The sequence below is a fragment of the Crocuta crocuta genome, unplaced genomic scaffold (assembly GCF_008692635.1).
Source record: "Crocuta crocuta isolate KB4526 unplaced genomic scaffold, BGI_CrCroc_1.0 scaffold213, whole genome shotgun sequence".
NCBI classification, from domain to species: Eukaryota; Metazoa; Chordata; class Mammalia; order Carnivora; family Hyaenidae; genus Crocuta; species Crocuta crocuta.
Window position 1 is genome coordinate 5,081,500 of NW_027529442.1, and position 16,044 is coordinate 5,097,543.

At 42.9% G+C, this 16,044-nt stretch overlaps 1 protein-coding gene across 3 annotated transcripts in view; it reads right to left on the reverse strand.

The window, feature by feature from the left end:
* ADAMTS9 (ADAM metallopeptidase with thrombospondin type 1 motif 9) overlaps positions 1-16,044 on the reverse strand; it is a 169,574-nt gene that overhangs the window by 105,871 nt on the left and 47,659 nt on the right. For all 3 annotated transcript variants that reach the window (XM_077760261.1, XM_077760262.1, XM_077760259.1), the window contains 4 exons: positions 9,983-10,164; positions 9,753-9,889; positions 7,746-7,863; positions 7,400-7,495 (listed from right to left, as the gene is read on the reverse strand). In XM_077760261.1, coding sequence (XP_077616387.1) covers positions 7,400-7,495; positions 7,746-7,863; positions 9,753-9,889; positions 9,983-10,164 — 533 coding nt within the window. The remainder of the gene's footprint in view (positions 1-7,399; positions 7,496-7,745; positions 7,864-9,752; positions 9,890-9,982; positions 10,165-16,044) is intronic.

Here is a 16,044-nt window from a genome sequence, read left to right on the forward strand (position 1 = left end):
TTTGATATACAAATCCCACATTAAAGGATCAAAGTCTTATAATTTGAAAATGGGTACTAATGAACTGAACATTACATAATTGATTCTCATGAAAATATCTCTATTTTATGTTAGGATTCATTGAGCCTATTGAATCTTTGTTAGTCTTCTTTGACAGATACTGAAATCTGAAAATTCATGGCCAACATGATGCTTACATGTCACTTTCAGTGAGGCCTGGTATAGTAGGAGCCTCAAATATGGCCACAATGATCCTTGCCTTCTGATATTCACACCTTGGGTTGTCCTCTCCTACATGGAATAACACTGTGTAATCACTACGATTGTGAGGAAATGACTTCTGTGACTTCTCAGGTCAGGTCTTAGGCATTGGGGTTCTACCTTATTCTTCCTTGATTCTCTGGCTTTGGGAGAAGCCAGCTGAGCTGCCAAGTCGTGAGGACACCCAAGCAGCACCACTGAGAGTTCCTGTAAAGAACTAGAGCTTTCTGCCAATAGCATCTGAATGAGGCATTTAGGAAGTGTATCCACCAGCCCCAATCAAGTTTGCATATGTGATCACAGCCCTAAATAAATTCTTAACTGCCACCTCATGAGAGACCTCAAGCCAGAAACACCAAGCTATGCTGTTTTCAGTTTCCTGACATACAGAAATTGGAATATAGTAGATATTTGTTCCCTAAGTCACTAAGTCTTGAGATAATTTGTTATACAATAAAGATAAGTAATACACCCTCCCAGACCATTCTTTTTAAAACTGCAACCCTCTCTCACTACCACATAGATTCCATACTTCCCATCCATTTCCCTCCCCCTCCCCTTAATTTTCCTCCATAACACTTTGTCTATGTTCTTTCTCCCCAAACAAGAATGTAAGCCCCATGAGGGCAAGGCTCTCTGGACCATTTTATGCACTGCTATATCTCAGCATCAAAAAGAGTGCATGGTACCCAATCAATAAATACCGTTTTTGGAAAGAAAGAATGTATCTACTGCAGATCTTGAAAAAGATGAAACAATCAGAAAAGCTGTGAAAGTCATGTTGGAGACTACCGGAGTCAAGCGCCAAAATACTGGCCAACTGAGAACTTGATGGACTTAGGCCAGTTACAAACTTAGGGAAAATAAATAAAGTGGACAGAGAAGGTCAGATGACAGCCGCTTCAGAAGAAATTATTTACCAAAGTGCAAGAGAGACTATCAAGTAAGTGAATAAAGCCCTAGAAAGCCTTTAAAAATTTTTTTTTGTAAATGTTTATTCACTTTTTGAGAGAGAGAGAGAGAGAGAGACAGACAGACAGACTCCAAAGCAGGCCCCAGGCTCCAAGCTGTCAGCACAGAGCCTGATGCAGGGCTCGAACTCCCAAACTGCAAGATCATGAGCTGAGCCAAAGTCAGGAGCTTAACCAACTGAGCCACCTAGGTGCCCCAGCCCCAGAAATCTTTTATAAAAATGACTCCTTTTCAGATTTTACTGTCAAATTTAAACAAATTTAAGCAAATAATATACTACTCTGCTATCACATAATGTAACTGAAAAACTTTGGTAGGAATATTTATCAATTGCTTTATCCTATAATCTAAAAACCTGGGCATGACTGACATGAAAACTTAATTTGATTGAATGTAAAAAAAACACATTTATTTTCATACCTTTTGATTAAGTTCTCAAAATGAAATCCCAATCATGTCTTTTCCCGCTAGTATTTATTATAAACTTTTGGTTTTATTTTAAGGACCACTTAAATAATTTTTTCATTCCTACTATTACTCCTTGAATAATGAATCCTTCTGAGTATTGGGCTTGGTATAAAATAAGCACGCAAGAAATCAGAGCTATTAAATATTTGGCTCTGAACAAAATACCAGGAAAAGGCCCTCTTACCTTTTATAAGTGGTGCACAATTAGCAAATCTCAGGGGGGAGAAAATCCTGAAATGCACAGGCCATGTGTTTAAGTGAATTAAAGGAATGTAGAAATTTCACTCGGGTGGCGAGATTTTCTCCCAGGTGTCAATGTCAGCCAATTTGGCCCAGCTGCTCAAGAAACTATGCAGAGCACGATTCATGGACAGCATCGTGCCTCAGCATCATGTTAGTGACATTGATCTTGGCTGTTGGATAGGGAGCCAAGATGTCTAAGGTATTTGCCAGATCCTAACCTGTCTTTCACCCATGTAGGTGATGGCTTGTCTCTTCCCAGACGGGCCAGAAGCAATGTCTATGTAGGAGAGGTATTGCGGGTTTAGGGACAGTTGTTCTTCGAGCCTGATGTGGAGATGAGTGAAGGCCGAGAGAAGGCTCTGAATATTCCTGGTGGTAGTGGCAGCAGAGTCCTTATTTTCTCAGGCATGGAAACCCCAGAGAGTTCACTCATTTGGACACTCCACTGATACAAGATCTACTCTTTCTAGGAGAGTGATTAAGTGCGTTGAATTCTGTCCCTAATCTAGTCCTTTATTTACCCACTCATCTAAACCCTGCCTTGGTCTTGAGGGAAGAATGAGATGCCTTCATGTGAAATGGTTTGGGAAGAATGTGGTGACAGGGAAGAAAGCCTTTAAAAAGACAAACCCTCCAAAATCTTGGCTTCTTGACTCAAAATCCTTTGATAGTCCGTCCTACCTACACAATGTAGCAAGCTCCTTAGCATAACCTTCCTGTGTCTTTGCAAATCTTATCTCAACTTATCTTTCTAGCCTCACCATTCACTCCAAACAATCAACCTCAATTTCCAGTCATTCCTATTCTTAAGTCAGTCATAGTTTCTCTACATTGAGGCAGGAAAGTGAAGTGGTTACGGGTATAGCGTCTGAAGTCTGATCAATAACGATTCCAACTCTGTCTACTGTCTGAGAAGTTTATGTCCTTGGGTAAGTTATATAACCTTTCTAAGCCTCAATGTCTTCCTCTGTATAATGGGTTTCTTACTGGACTGTTACAAACATTAAACAAGATAGTGCATACAGGCTGCAGCTGCAGTCAGATCATGGTGGCTTCATAGGTACTGTCTCCTTACCACACCTTTACAGATGCCTCATTTAGGGATGAGAAAAGCATGACGTAAATATTATTAAAATACCTTCCAAGGCCAGGTGATTTCTCATCATGGGAAGTCTGCCTCCAGAGCCCATTAACCACTAAAATTTTCTTTTTTTTTTTTTTGAACCACTAAAAGTTTCTAAGAACGGGGTCAACACACGTCTGTTAAATGAGTGCATGAATTCATGCATGCTTTCTCTTATGTACAAGTTGAAATAAAATGTGATCAGCCACAGATTTTGAGAAATTTAAGTCACTGTTTTTACCCGTCAAGCGATCATTTGACAATGCACTTTTATAACCCCAGGAAAGGTCCCAGCTCATAGTAGGTGCTCAATCAACAAAGTTGAAAAGAAGGAGTGATGGATTGGACCTGACATTTATGACAAGGAGAACACAGTGCTTCCAGCCAAATAACCGTTTCCCTGTCAGTGTAAACCTCTGACAGCCTTGTCTCCCCTTTGGCTTCTGCAGCATGACACCCACCGGCCATGCAAGATGCAGAAGTTGCAATGGGTCACTGATTGGGAGGCGGGGTTGTTTCCGTGGTCCCTCAGACATCCTGAGGCGGCCTCCTAATGTGGGTCACTTACACGGTGATGGCAGCATGTGCTGCCAACAAAATCACCCGGTTCTTTCAAGTGAGGTCGCCTGCTGGCTACCCAGCTGATGTTTCATCAGAATGGGGGAAATGAGATGTCACAAGCCCTGCTCTGTAAATTAAGCGATAATCCAGTTTTGCTCATATTCAAAGAGCAATTGTCTACTGTAGGTTAATTCTGGTGCTCCTCTCCAGCGCCTCCTGCCTTCCCCTCCAGCTTATGCCGACTCAGGTCATGTTCCCTTCCCTACACACTCCTTCCCCCAATAGATGGTGAGGAGGGAAGGAGAGAGGAGTCGTCAGGTGAACTGAACTTCGTGCTTTATCTCCTACTGAATTGATTCCGGTCTTTCCGTTGCCACAATCAAGAACTAACTTGAGACAAACAAGTACCATGGAAAGGGCCCCTTTTTCTCCTAAAGGAACTCGAACATGGTGGCACTGGGTGCAGCTTGGCTCTAACCCAACAGGAGGGAGCGGGCTGTGTGAAAGGATGACCTTTGACAGGGAGACTTTCTGCTTCGGTACCTTGTGAAACAAATAGTTTCCTGCAAACAACAGTCTACTGCCCAACCTTCCACTAATGCGATTAGGGGAGCTAATTTCCTGGGTTGGTTTCCCCCCCATTTCACCCATCATAGCTGGGTTGCTACAAAGGCCCTCTCCTGGAAATTGCTCCCTCACCAGCGCATGCGGAAAGAGTGTGGCTCTTTAAAAAAATGTGAGGGAGAAGGATGAAGATAACTTAGCAATGGAAACAGCTGTGAGTTTTAAAATCTTCTTAGAGCATCTGCTATACCATTGTTTGAGCCGAGAGTAAATTTTTCCACACCTCAGGATGGATGACATCATGTTCTTCCTCACTTGTTAAGAAGCCACTGTAATGTTCAAAGGCCCTGAGGTCTTGACTTTCACACTCAGTGAACTGTGACTGGCCATCTATGCTTGCATACTTTTCATTTGCTTCCAGAAAGTCGTTCTTTGGTCAACAGACAACATTACCCCAAAGCTCCACTAAAGAGCCATGACTGCCTCAGCCTGCATGTCCCAGATGGCAAATCTTTTTTAATTCTATGTTCATTCTTTACAAGGAAGTTAGGAAACCTCATGAGGAATATAAGGTTATCCCCATGAGGAATACAAGGTTATTCCACACCTCCCCAATTCAGGTGCCTGGCCTGGTTCATGAAGTTCAACTGAACGGAGGCCACTACTTGGAAGATTTTTCTAAGAAGGAAAAGAAGAGAGGAGAATCCTTCTCCCTTTCAAGGAGAGAAAGAAGCAGGTTAACATGGCTTTTGGCCTGCAGGAAATGAATTAATAGAGGAGGTTGCATGCAATGCTGTGGGATTTAATTAGGAAGTAGGAGGGTCACAGCAGCCACACGTCCAAGTTTATAACCCAGTGCACGAAACACAAACACAAACAAAAGCGCTTGGCCTATTTTGCTCAGTGCTCACATGAGAAATATGGATTCCCCCCAAAAATAAATTGAAAAGAGTTCCCACAAACTTTGTTAATTGCTTTACGAAGTCACCATTCATTTGGACATTTAGGGTGGGGAAAAGATGCAGTTATTGAGTAAATGATTCCAAGTGAGAATGTGGTCTTTTAAAGAAGGGGTGGCTCTGTATGTTTACAAGGTAATCTCACCTCCCCATTAACCACATAGGAAATACTCAGTAAAGACAGCATGAGCCTTGACCATCTAACAACTGAGCGATCACTTACTTAGCGCATATATGTGTAGGCTTTGTATCAAGAGCTAATGATATGAAGATACAGTCTCTGACTTAAGGCACTAGTGGTCAAATGGATAAATAACAAACAAATTGTCTCATCTGAGTTCATAGCATCTCCCTCTTCTCGGCTGCTCAGGTAGAAATCTTGGAGTCACCCCTGACTTCTTTTTCTCTCTCATATACCATATCAATTTGCCAACAAATCATGATGACTCCACCTTCAAAAAATCTCCAGATTTTGACCGTGTACTGTCACCTTCACTGCTCTGACTTGGGACCAAACCACTAGTATCTCTCTCATGGATTACTGCAATAGTTCCTAACCAGTCTTCCTGCATCTACTCTGTGCCCTTCCTCCAGCCAAAGTGCTCCTCTGAAAATACACATGTGACTATATCGTGTCATTCCTTGGCTCCAAATCTTCACTGGCTCCCCATGTCTCCCAGAGTACCAGCAAGTCCTTTCAATGGTTATATGGCACTACATTATCTAGTCCTGGCACATGGTGAGCCTCATCTAGAACTCTCCTCTGTGCCGAAGCTACAGACACATGGGCCTCTCTATTCTTGGAACATGCACCAACTTCCAACTAGATGCACTTGGAATCTACTTCAAGGATTTTGCACTGGCTCTTCCCTCTCCCTGGAATGCTCTCCCCACAATCAACCTGTTTTCTCTTGCTACAATTCCAACATTTCAGCTCCACTGTTCCCAATTCACCCTCTGTATCCCCATTTCCCTTAGGTTGTTCTATTTTCTAATAGCACTTCCCACCTTCTAACAGTATACAGTTTGCTCATCTGTTAAGTTATTGCTTATTGTCTCTCTACTCCCACTAAAAAGCTCCAAGGAGATAGTGAGTTTTTACTCATTTATTTTTTTATTTTGGCTCCTCATATCTAGAAGAGTGTCTGGCACATATTAAATAAGAGAATGAATGAATGAATGATGATACACTGCGGGAAATATTACAATAAAGTCATAGATACATATCACACTTGATTAGCATGAGTGGCTAAAGGATCATTGTCTATTTATGAAGGATTTCATGTAGATATTCCAAAATACAGATACAGATTCTAATTTGATTCAACAAATACTCACTGATGAGCTCATTATGCCCAAATGTGTGGAGAAAGCCTCTCTAGAGGCTGAATTCAGATAGATAAATAGAGCCCCTGCCTGGACATTGTAAGAGAACAAGTACATTCGTTTCTTTTAAAAAGTAACTGCCCAGCCAGACTGCTGTGATTTCTTCTAGATCAGAGCGCAAGCCATGCGGCTTTCTGTGGCTTGGAGGAGGCTGGTTGTGCAAGGTGACCAGCTGAATCCCTTCAGTCATGACCTCACTCCCCTTGTCCTTCTCTTAATTAAAAGTGGTGGGGCACATTTCATAATCACAGTGGTTTACAGAAGGTTACATTGACGTGGGATGAGACTGAGCAAACTGGTGAAATGAACACAGGGTTGTTGGTGTGTTGCGGTTTAAACAGGAGGCCTAGATATGAATTAATCATGTGCTTGGACAGGAGAGAAGGATGAAGAATGTGTCGAGGAACAAGGTGGGCCATTCTAATCATGACATGAGAAAAATGTACCACTCTAGAACCTTCTGGAATAACTGGGCATGATGAGATATCGAGTAAGCTCACACCGGTGGTCTACAACTGGTTAGAGTGGACGCCACAAAAATTAGGGGAAGTAGCATCTCTGAATGTTTACACTGAACTTACAAAGTAAGTGCTTTCAAAATCGGGTTTAGGGCCTTCCTATTTACTGCGACCCAGAATAAAGCCTAGGACTGACTAGAGCAACTACATGACTCTTCATTCCGTACTTCGAGGGTACACACGTGAGGGAGAAACAAAATAATGAATTTCAAGATCAGCCTCTTGTATGAAAATACATGACATCTGAAAGCTCTCTGTGTGCAAACGGGGGAAGGAGGTAGCGCCTGTCGATTGGCTCCAGAGAATCTGAATTCCTGCAAGTGGCAGGGGACGTGCCCTCTTACCTAAGTAGTTATCATCCTCGGATTTCCCTGAGAAACTGTGCTGCCGCACATCAATATTGGTAGCACCAGCTGGAATTCGGACCACAGTATTGTAACCTGAAAAGAAGTTAGCCACAATTCAGTATTCCACAGCACGATTCACTTTCTCAAGGTGCGGAATAAAAGGTGGGCAACCCAGGAATATAATACAATTCTCACTATGAAGTGTCTTCTAGCCAGATGGCTAATGTCCCTTAACAAGACTGTTTTGACGCCTGACATTAATACTATTACTTATTACATGTCGTTAACAATTTTGAAACTTGGACCATTTTCCCTCTCATGGTTCTTCGGGACAGAGTCTCACCATAATGCACTGTGTTAAATGTTCCGGCCACTGTTTTGCATGAAGAATTATCACCACCACAAACTCCACATTTATCTCTCCGGGCTTTTGAGTTTAAAACGTGATCGCATCCAGCTTGCTTTTAAAAAGAAACATTTGAAAGGAATGGTAAGTATTATAAAATTATACAAATCATAAAACATTATGAAATGGCAAGTAGCATGTGTGTCTGAATCACACATTCAAAAAATGACAAGAACATCTCTTTAAAGCTGTAAGGGCTGAGAACTCAAGTTGTCTACAGCCGTGGTGTGGAAAATGTGGTCCTTGGACCAGCAGCCACGGGCATCTCTGATGGAGTCAGGAATGTATAACCTTGGGCTCCACCCAGATCCACTGGGTAGAATTCTGACATGCTAGCAAGACGCTTATGTGCTTCATCTTTCAGATTAAAGTTTGAGAAGTACAGGGACTCTTGGCTGGCCCTATCGGGAGAGCATGTGACTCTTGATCTAAGGGTTGCAGGTTCGAGCCCCACAGTGGGTAGAGAGATTACTTAAGAGTAAAATATTAAAAAAAAAAAAAAAAAGCTTGAGAAATGTAAGTGTCTATGAGTAAGTGGAGCAAATGAGAAAAACCACTCAAGAATGAAAAAAGAGGGGTGCTGGTGGGGGGGGTGACTGTATCCAATTAAAGATCGGCTATCTTGGGGCACCTGGGTGGCTCAGTCGGTTAGGTGTCCCGACTTCAGCTCAGGTCATGATCTCACAGTTTGTGAGTTTGAGCCCTGCGTAGGGCTGTGTGCTGATAGCTCAGAGCGTGGAGCTCGCTTCAGATTCTTTGTCTCCCTCTCTCTCTCTGCCCCTCCTCTGCTAGTGCCCTGTCTCTCTTCCAAAAATAAATATTAAAAAAATTTCAAGATCTGCTATCTCATCTGAAGGGAGCAACCACCGGCCTCTCCAGGAGGCTACCACTGCGATGGAGAAACAGGAGCCAGTGCTGACATTTCCCAATCTTCCCAGAGAAACTGCAAAACTGGATTTCATGTGAAACCCCTATGATTAAATATCGGCCATGAATGGGGGAGAAAGCATGATGCCAGCCTGTCCGTTTAAGGCCTTGGGCTCCAAGTGGCCTCCTGAATTTCTCCACATCTTAATGCAATGCAGCAATGTTGATGGAGGTCTGTGAGGGGCATGAGCAACGACCAGGAGACCAGGACAAAACTCACATTCTTGTCCATGTTGCTCATTTGTGTGAACGAGCCTCTGAGGAGAAGCTCGCTGTTGTGCTATGAATGGACATACAAGGAAATGTGGACTGTAGTTCTGAGCTGGGAAATGGGTGAAGCTCTTAGGGGCTCATTCCATCAGATCCTACTGACTGGAACTCCCATGTTCCCGGACCACACGCAATGAGCAAATAAATCGTCTCAAGGCCTGGCGATGCTAAGAATGCTTTCTGACAGGTAAGAGCAGTGAAATGGTATCAAGCCCTCTAGAAATCATCGCACGCGTGCTTTACCATCCGCCAGAAGTTTCTCAATTTCCCTTCCAAGTGTAATTACCGGGGAGGTCTCGGGTAGAAGCTATCGCGTTTGAAATCAGAATGAGAAATCTGATGGAGGCCTGACTGGAGCCTGATTCCTTACAACATTTTTCTGGAGCAGAGCTATTCAATCTAGAAAACTTGCTGTATGGAAGCATTTGGGTTTACCCGTAAGCCCCGAGGTTACTGGAAAGGAGAGTGTGTATGTACAAATTATTCTAGAAAATTTTCACAGGGAGCTCCTGCACAGCTCCTCGCAGAGGTGGTGAATGCCAAAAAAATGCAGGACACCAGTTTTCAAACTTCGGCATCAGAATCACGTGATGCCATTGCTGATGCCGCCCCTGGCAAACACACTTTGAAAACCACTTCCCTGGAGACAGTGCCCAGATCTTAGTGGCTGCTGGTCTCTCAAGGAAGCCACAAATCATGGCCTAGCAGCCAGGCAACACAGTGGAGAAAACACTATCCGGGACTTACCCGGCAAAGGCCTTGGACACAGATATCGCTGGTGTCTTGGCCACATGGAGTTCCATCTATCACTCGGTCGCGGAGCTGATAGTAGGCCGTGTTACCCGCCACCCTGCAGAACAACTTGCAGCGGTCCTTCATCAAAACTAGAGACGGAACATACGGCGCAATGTGAGTTTCAGGCCGGGACCCCGTGGCGCCCCTGAACCAGCTGCGGGCCCCTCCCTCATTGCACTTACTTCCGCTGTACTTGGGGACCCAGCGCACAGTGGGAAGCAGACCGTTGATGTTAAAATGTTTGCCGTCAAACTGAGCACACTGTTCTTCTCGGAAGTCTCGCTTCTGCTTGAGACATGGCTCTGTGTTGCAGGACTTAAACTTCATGCGGCGTCCCACACAGTACTTCCCTCCATTTTTTGGCCTGGGGAAAGGGAAAGAACACACACACTGCATTGCCAGGGATTCCTCCCCACACTACTCTCTCATCTGTGGCGTCCTGTCTCCCAGGGAAGCAAGTCTAAAAGTGGCTGATGACAGAGACTCTGAAATCTGCGTTTGCATTGTGCTTTCCATACCATGAAGTGCATGACCTTGGGCGAGTCATTTAACCTCCACAAGCCTCAGCCCCTCCATCTATAAAAACGGGAAAGGTCTATTGAGCAAGGCTCAACATTTGCAGATGATATGTTAGAGCGCATGACTTCGAGTTTGAAATACGAGGCCCGGGATCTATTGGACAATAATCTGTCCTCTCTCTCCTGAAAATTCAGTCCTTTGATTTTCAAAATGTGGATGGTAAGAGGCCCAGATGAGTTGCTGGACTGCTCCCCGTCTCCTTTTCGTAACATGAAAATCTCACAGGAGACCAGCCTAAAACCTGTTCTATTTTACTTTATTCATTCTCTCCCTCCCTTCCTCCTCCTCTCCACCCTCACAACCATTGTTTTTCTTTGTTTTGTTTTACAAGTGAGACAGAGTAAAAAGAACGTCCCCATATTGTGATTAACTTAATAGGAGAAGCAGGAAGAGCAGACGGGTTTCATTAACTTTTGTGTGACGGGAGTCCGGAGTGCGCCTTGCACAGCACCGAAGTGTAAATTTCATCTCGGCACGCAACCCCGAATTATATGAAATTCAAATGGACATGTATTTTCCAGATGTGACCCAATGAGTAAATTATACAAACATCTCCTAGGAGTCTACAGCTGGCCAAATTCATCATGGAAACAGGAAGATCACAGAATCATAGGAAGATGGGCTCACCCACCCGGGGCTGGGCCGGCTTGGATTTCACTACTACTCTACAACATCTCTGAACCAGAAAGAAAGTTTTCCGCTTTTCTCCTTTAAAACGAATCTTTCGGAGCCATTCGGACCATACAAAGTGTTCTCTGTTTCGTTTTGTTTTGTTGAGCCAGGGGCTGGGGGAGTGGGAAAGATATCCATGCCCATATATAGAACAAGAACTGGTCCAACAGAACAGGTAAAGCTCCAGAATTAGATCTGGGTTCTAGTGCTGGCCCTACCCCCAGTGCGCAAATTTGGATGAAGTTCTCAGCCCCTTTGGGTATCAGTTGCCTCCTTCTCTAAACGGAGCACACATAGCAGATGCTGAAAATGTTAGCTACTGTGCTAATATGTTAGCACGCCCAACCTAATCCGATCCAAATATGCAGTTTGTTTTGAGTACTCAATCTGTGCTAAGACACAGATTGCAGCATGAGGCAGGGCTCAATGGTCCTGCAGAGTACCAAGTGTCAGGAAGGGCCACCCGCCATGATAGTGTTGCAACGTGCTCCCTAGATCAAACATGTGTAGACTAAGGTAAGAGTACGGGCTTTGCAGCTACACACTGGACACCTTTGTGGACCTTGCCTGGCCTCTCTGAGCTCTATCCTGCAAGTGTGAAACAGAGATGATATTGTACACCTGCTCTGAAAAGCTCAGAATGTGGGAAGCTTACTTAGGAGGCTGATAAATATTTACTGTTATTTATCATGAAGAAAACTGTGTCTAGGGATACAAAATGGCCCATAACCTTGCAATAACTATGTCTGATTATTTCTCCATGAAACACAATTAAGCCCATATGTTTTATAGCTCCACTGTGCACTTGACTCGATAAAACACACTCCTACCTTGTCCGAGGGTAAGGCAGATGCAGGATTTTTATATCGAGCAACAGGAAGTTCAGAGAAGTCAAGTATTTTGTCATGGTCACACAGATAATAAAAGAGAAGAGATAACAACTACAATTCTAAGTTTCCCAGGTCCTTTTTCTGTGCTCTTGCTGCTACATTATCTAGGAACTATGGTCAAGACTCTTTCCGTTTATGGTGCCATTTAGAAATAGAGCCTTGGTTTCCTGGATTCCCAGCTCTTCTCTAAGTACCAAGATACCCTCGTCTCATGCATAAAATATCAGAGATGATATGTGAATAATAGATAAGGCCCATACACCTGTTCAGGTGAAACTCATTTTAAATGTGTTACACAGAAGACCTCCTTCATTTTTTCCTCAAATTGAAGTGATCTTTGTGGAATCTTCTTAAATGGTCCACTAACTATGCAAGATTTATCATTTATTTATTGCCTGAAAGTAACCCAATTTTTTTGTCTTTTTGAAATTAAATTTTCAAAAGTTGATTCTTTTCTTTTGGCTCCCTTATACAGCAAGTCTTAATGGACTCCTGAAATTGCACAAATGCAGTGGTCCCTTGGGCTGTGAATAATAAATACTTATAGATAGCTTCCCTTCAGATGAGAGGGGAGTTTGCTCTTGACCACTATCAAGTGGCAAATAGCATTTAGTGACTTACTTTTATAAATGACATTTTGAAAAAACAACACACAGAAAACACTTCGTGTGAGAGGCAGTATTGCTCAGGGTCATAGATAGGGACTCTGGAAACAGAGGGCTTGAATCCCAGGCCTGCCTCTTAATAATGGCGCAATCTTAGGCAAGTTGCTTATTCTCTTTAAGGCTCAGTGTCCCTATCTGTAAAAGGGGGTAATACTAATATCTACTTTTTCAGGGTAAGTGAGGGCCAGCTGGGTTAATATATTCAAAGCACTTGAACAAGGCCTGACACATAGTAAATGTTTAGCTATTGCCAAGAGCCTGCCAACTATAGCCTGTGGACCAAATCCTGAATACTGCCTGTCCTTACACGGCTGTGAGATAAGAATGGCTTAAATATTTTAAAAAATTAAGAAAATGGGTGTTTAGGTGGCTTGGTCGGTTAAGCATCTGACCTCGGCTCAGGTCATGATCTCACAGTTCGTGGGTTCTGGCCCCAAGTCAGGCTCTGTGCTGACAGCTCAGAGCCTGGAGCCTGTTTCGGATTCTGTGTCTGTCTCTGCTCCTCCCCCTCTCGTGCTCTGTCTCTCTCTCAAATATAAATAAATGTTACAAAATGTTATTACATGAGTAAATAAAAAATTAAGAAAAATAAAACATATTTTGAGACACATGAGAGTTATATGAAACTCAAATAGCAATATCCATAAATGGGGTTTAATTAGTTATACAGCCACCCTCACCCTTTACATGTCGTGGGTGTATGTTTCTCGCTATATCAGCCAGGTTGAATAGTTGGGTCAGAGATACTTTGATCCTCAAGTCTAAAATATTTCCCGAGTGTTCTATGGAATAAACATTCCTTCATGGTGAAGGACTGCCCATCCCTGAGCCACTCTGGTGTGCAAGGCACCATGCTACATTCTGTGACCGTGCCCAGCCATGCTGTGAGGTAGGGAGTGGCAGCCTTGCTCCTGAAGGCTTTTTTGAAATTGTTTCAGAAATGTTAGGTGGCCTGGCAGGGTGGCGTGCCCATGGGGTGAGAGCTGCTGGTCAACAGGCCAACGCAGGTCTCCCTGACTCAAGGCTCATGATCTGGTGTCTTTCCTCTGCTTCCTCTCCTGAGATAGGCCTCTTTCCGTATCAAGACTCATTCTGTGACTCTGTTACTTTTTATGTAAAGGGAGATTATATTTTATTAATAAACATAAATTTGCCCTCTCATAACATGGGGCTTTTCTCTTATTCCAAAGTATTGCTGCCGGATTTGCAATGACCGTGTAACAGGGAAGGCTGTCGCCAGCTGAATTTACCTTTCAGCAGGGAAAAAATTCGTGCTCTAATTTAATAAATTTGCTGGATAAGAGTATTTTTTCTACGTACACAAATAATAAAAATTAGAGGAAACGCAGCTTTAAAAAATAACATTGATCACATTTTCTTGCTATTAAGATCCCTTAACAACACTGCATGCCAAATACGGATGGAAAGGGCTTAAGGAAACTGCTAGCTTAATTACTATGAAAGTAACTATATTCAGCACAGCCGAGCCAAATCTTTCTTTCAAGCACATATTACACAATCATGCCTATTAACATGCAAAGAAAATTCATGATACTGCATGGTCAAAGCTATGAAGGAATTTTTGCTAAGATCACCACAGGTGTGTTCCACCCTCCAAGAAAGCTGAACTTTGTCCTGCAAATGGGTTTGGACAGAAATCTCAACTTCTGTGTATACTTAGAATGAACTGCAGCAGGCAGATGAGGGTTAGCACAAGGAAGGCATTTCTAACGATATGACAGGCAGCCCCAGAAGGTAGTTTGTTTCCTATGCTTGGAGGATTTTGAGAAGGGGTGTAACGGACAACTGCAGTGGACACAGGAAGGCTATTCAAGGGTTAGATGGGATGGGCCAGAGAGCTCTACTTGCAATCACTAATGATCCTCCCAAATAGAGCAATCTAAAGGCCTGGATATCTTTCTTTCTTTATTAGTTAATGGCTCTCCCACAGCAACCAATTCCTGAATTTTGAAACAAGGTCAACCAACTCAGTGTCTGAAAAACAAAAAAACAAAACTTTGCTACAACTCTTTCCAACCAAATGAGTGATCCGTTTCCTTAGATGAAACAGACCTCTGTCTATTACCTTGCTTGTATGCCAGATTTCATAAGCGGTTACTATGGTGGAGGCCTAAATAGGAAAAGATCTAGTTCACAGTCTTGTTTCTCCTACCTATGAGTTTATTAGTTTTTAACTTAATGTACCTCCTAACTTAAAAGCAAAGTAGAAGCACCAGAAGAGGGAAATGCTTTGCCTTTCCCAAAGAGCTGGCATGATTTTTTTTTTTGATGGATTGTAAAAATTCTATGCATTTCTCTCCTAGCTAGCAGGAAGCTAAGAGTCAATTCAGAGCACAAAATAACAGCTATAGGGCCCAACGGCCTGATAAATGCAACGTCTAGGTCTAATGGTGGTCTTGTTTTAGTACTCTAAGTTACGCTTTTGGCAGTTATAATTTTAGATTTTACTGTATTACATGCTTCTTATAGATATGATTGGGTGATCACGTAATTAATTGTCCAATTCAGGACACTTAGAGAATGTAAAGGGAAGCTATGGAAAACAGATATAAACTGGGACTGTCTTTACAAATCAGAACATGAGCTCATCTTATCTAAAGGGCATGGGTCAAAGACGGGATTAAAAAATAAATAAAACATTTAAAGAAAAAATATTAGGGCCCTATTCTCATGGTGGCAAATCAGTAGGACCAAATACTAGTTGAGACCAAAATCTTCTGATCAAAATCTGAAAGCATCTGGTTTCTACAGCTTGCTCACGAGCATGCTGTAATCTCATGTGTATGGCAAAGGCGATTTCTCTCTTGTAACTACACTTTCACAGGAAACAACCCTAAAAACACAGCATGAAGTACCTGGGTGCTAAGTACATTCTTGAATCGTATGAATACTGTGAAAAAAAAACAAACCACAACAATCCAGTGTTCCTAATAGAGACATACCTTGGACAAAAAACGGGGCTCTGCATTATGTTCAAAGGGCTCCTCAAACCGGGAAAAGGTAGGTTGCCAGAGCCAGGGACACTGTTCCCCTCAAATGCCTTGAGAATCAGAAGCAACTACTGCCACACCCTGCATAATGAACCATCTGTTCTGTGAGTTTCTCTGAACAAGGCTTCAAACTGAGATTTGGATCTGATCTTCCCTTTTCTGTGTCTCTTTCTCTTGTCAAACTGACTTCCTCACCACTGCCATTGTAAACTTAAAGTTCTCGGGAGGCAGACTCCTTCCTCAATTCACAGGGACATCTCCAAAGTGCAAATACTTGGAAAGGCTTTAATGAAATGATGTCAGGGCTGACAGTCAACTGGGTGGATTGTATTCTTTTAAAACCCCCCCATAGCAAACAGCAAGGACCTCTAATTGAAGTCTTTAATGATCAGTTCCTAACTTCTGGATGCGAGGATCTCTGTTTCAC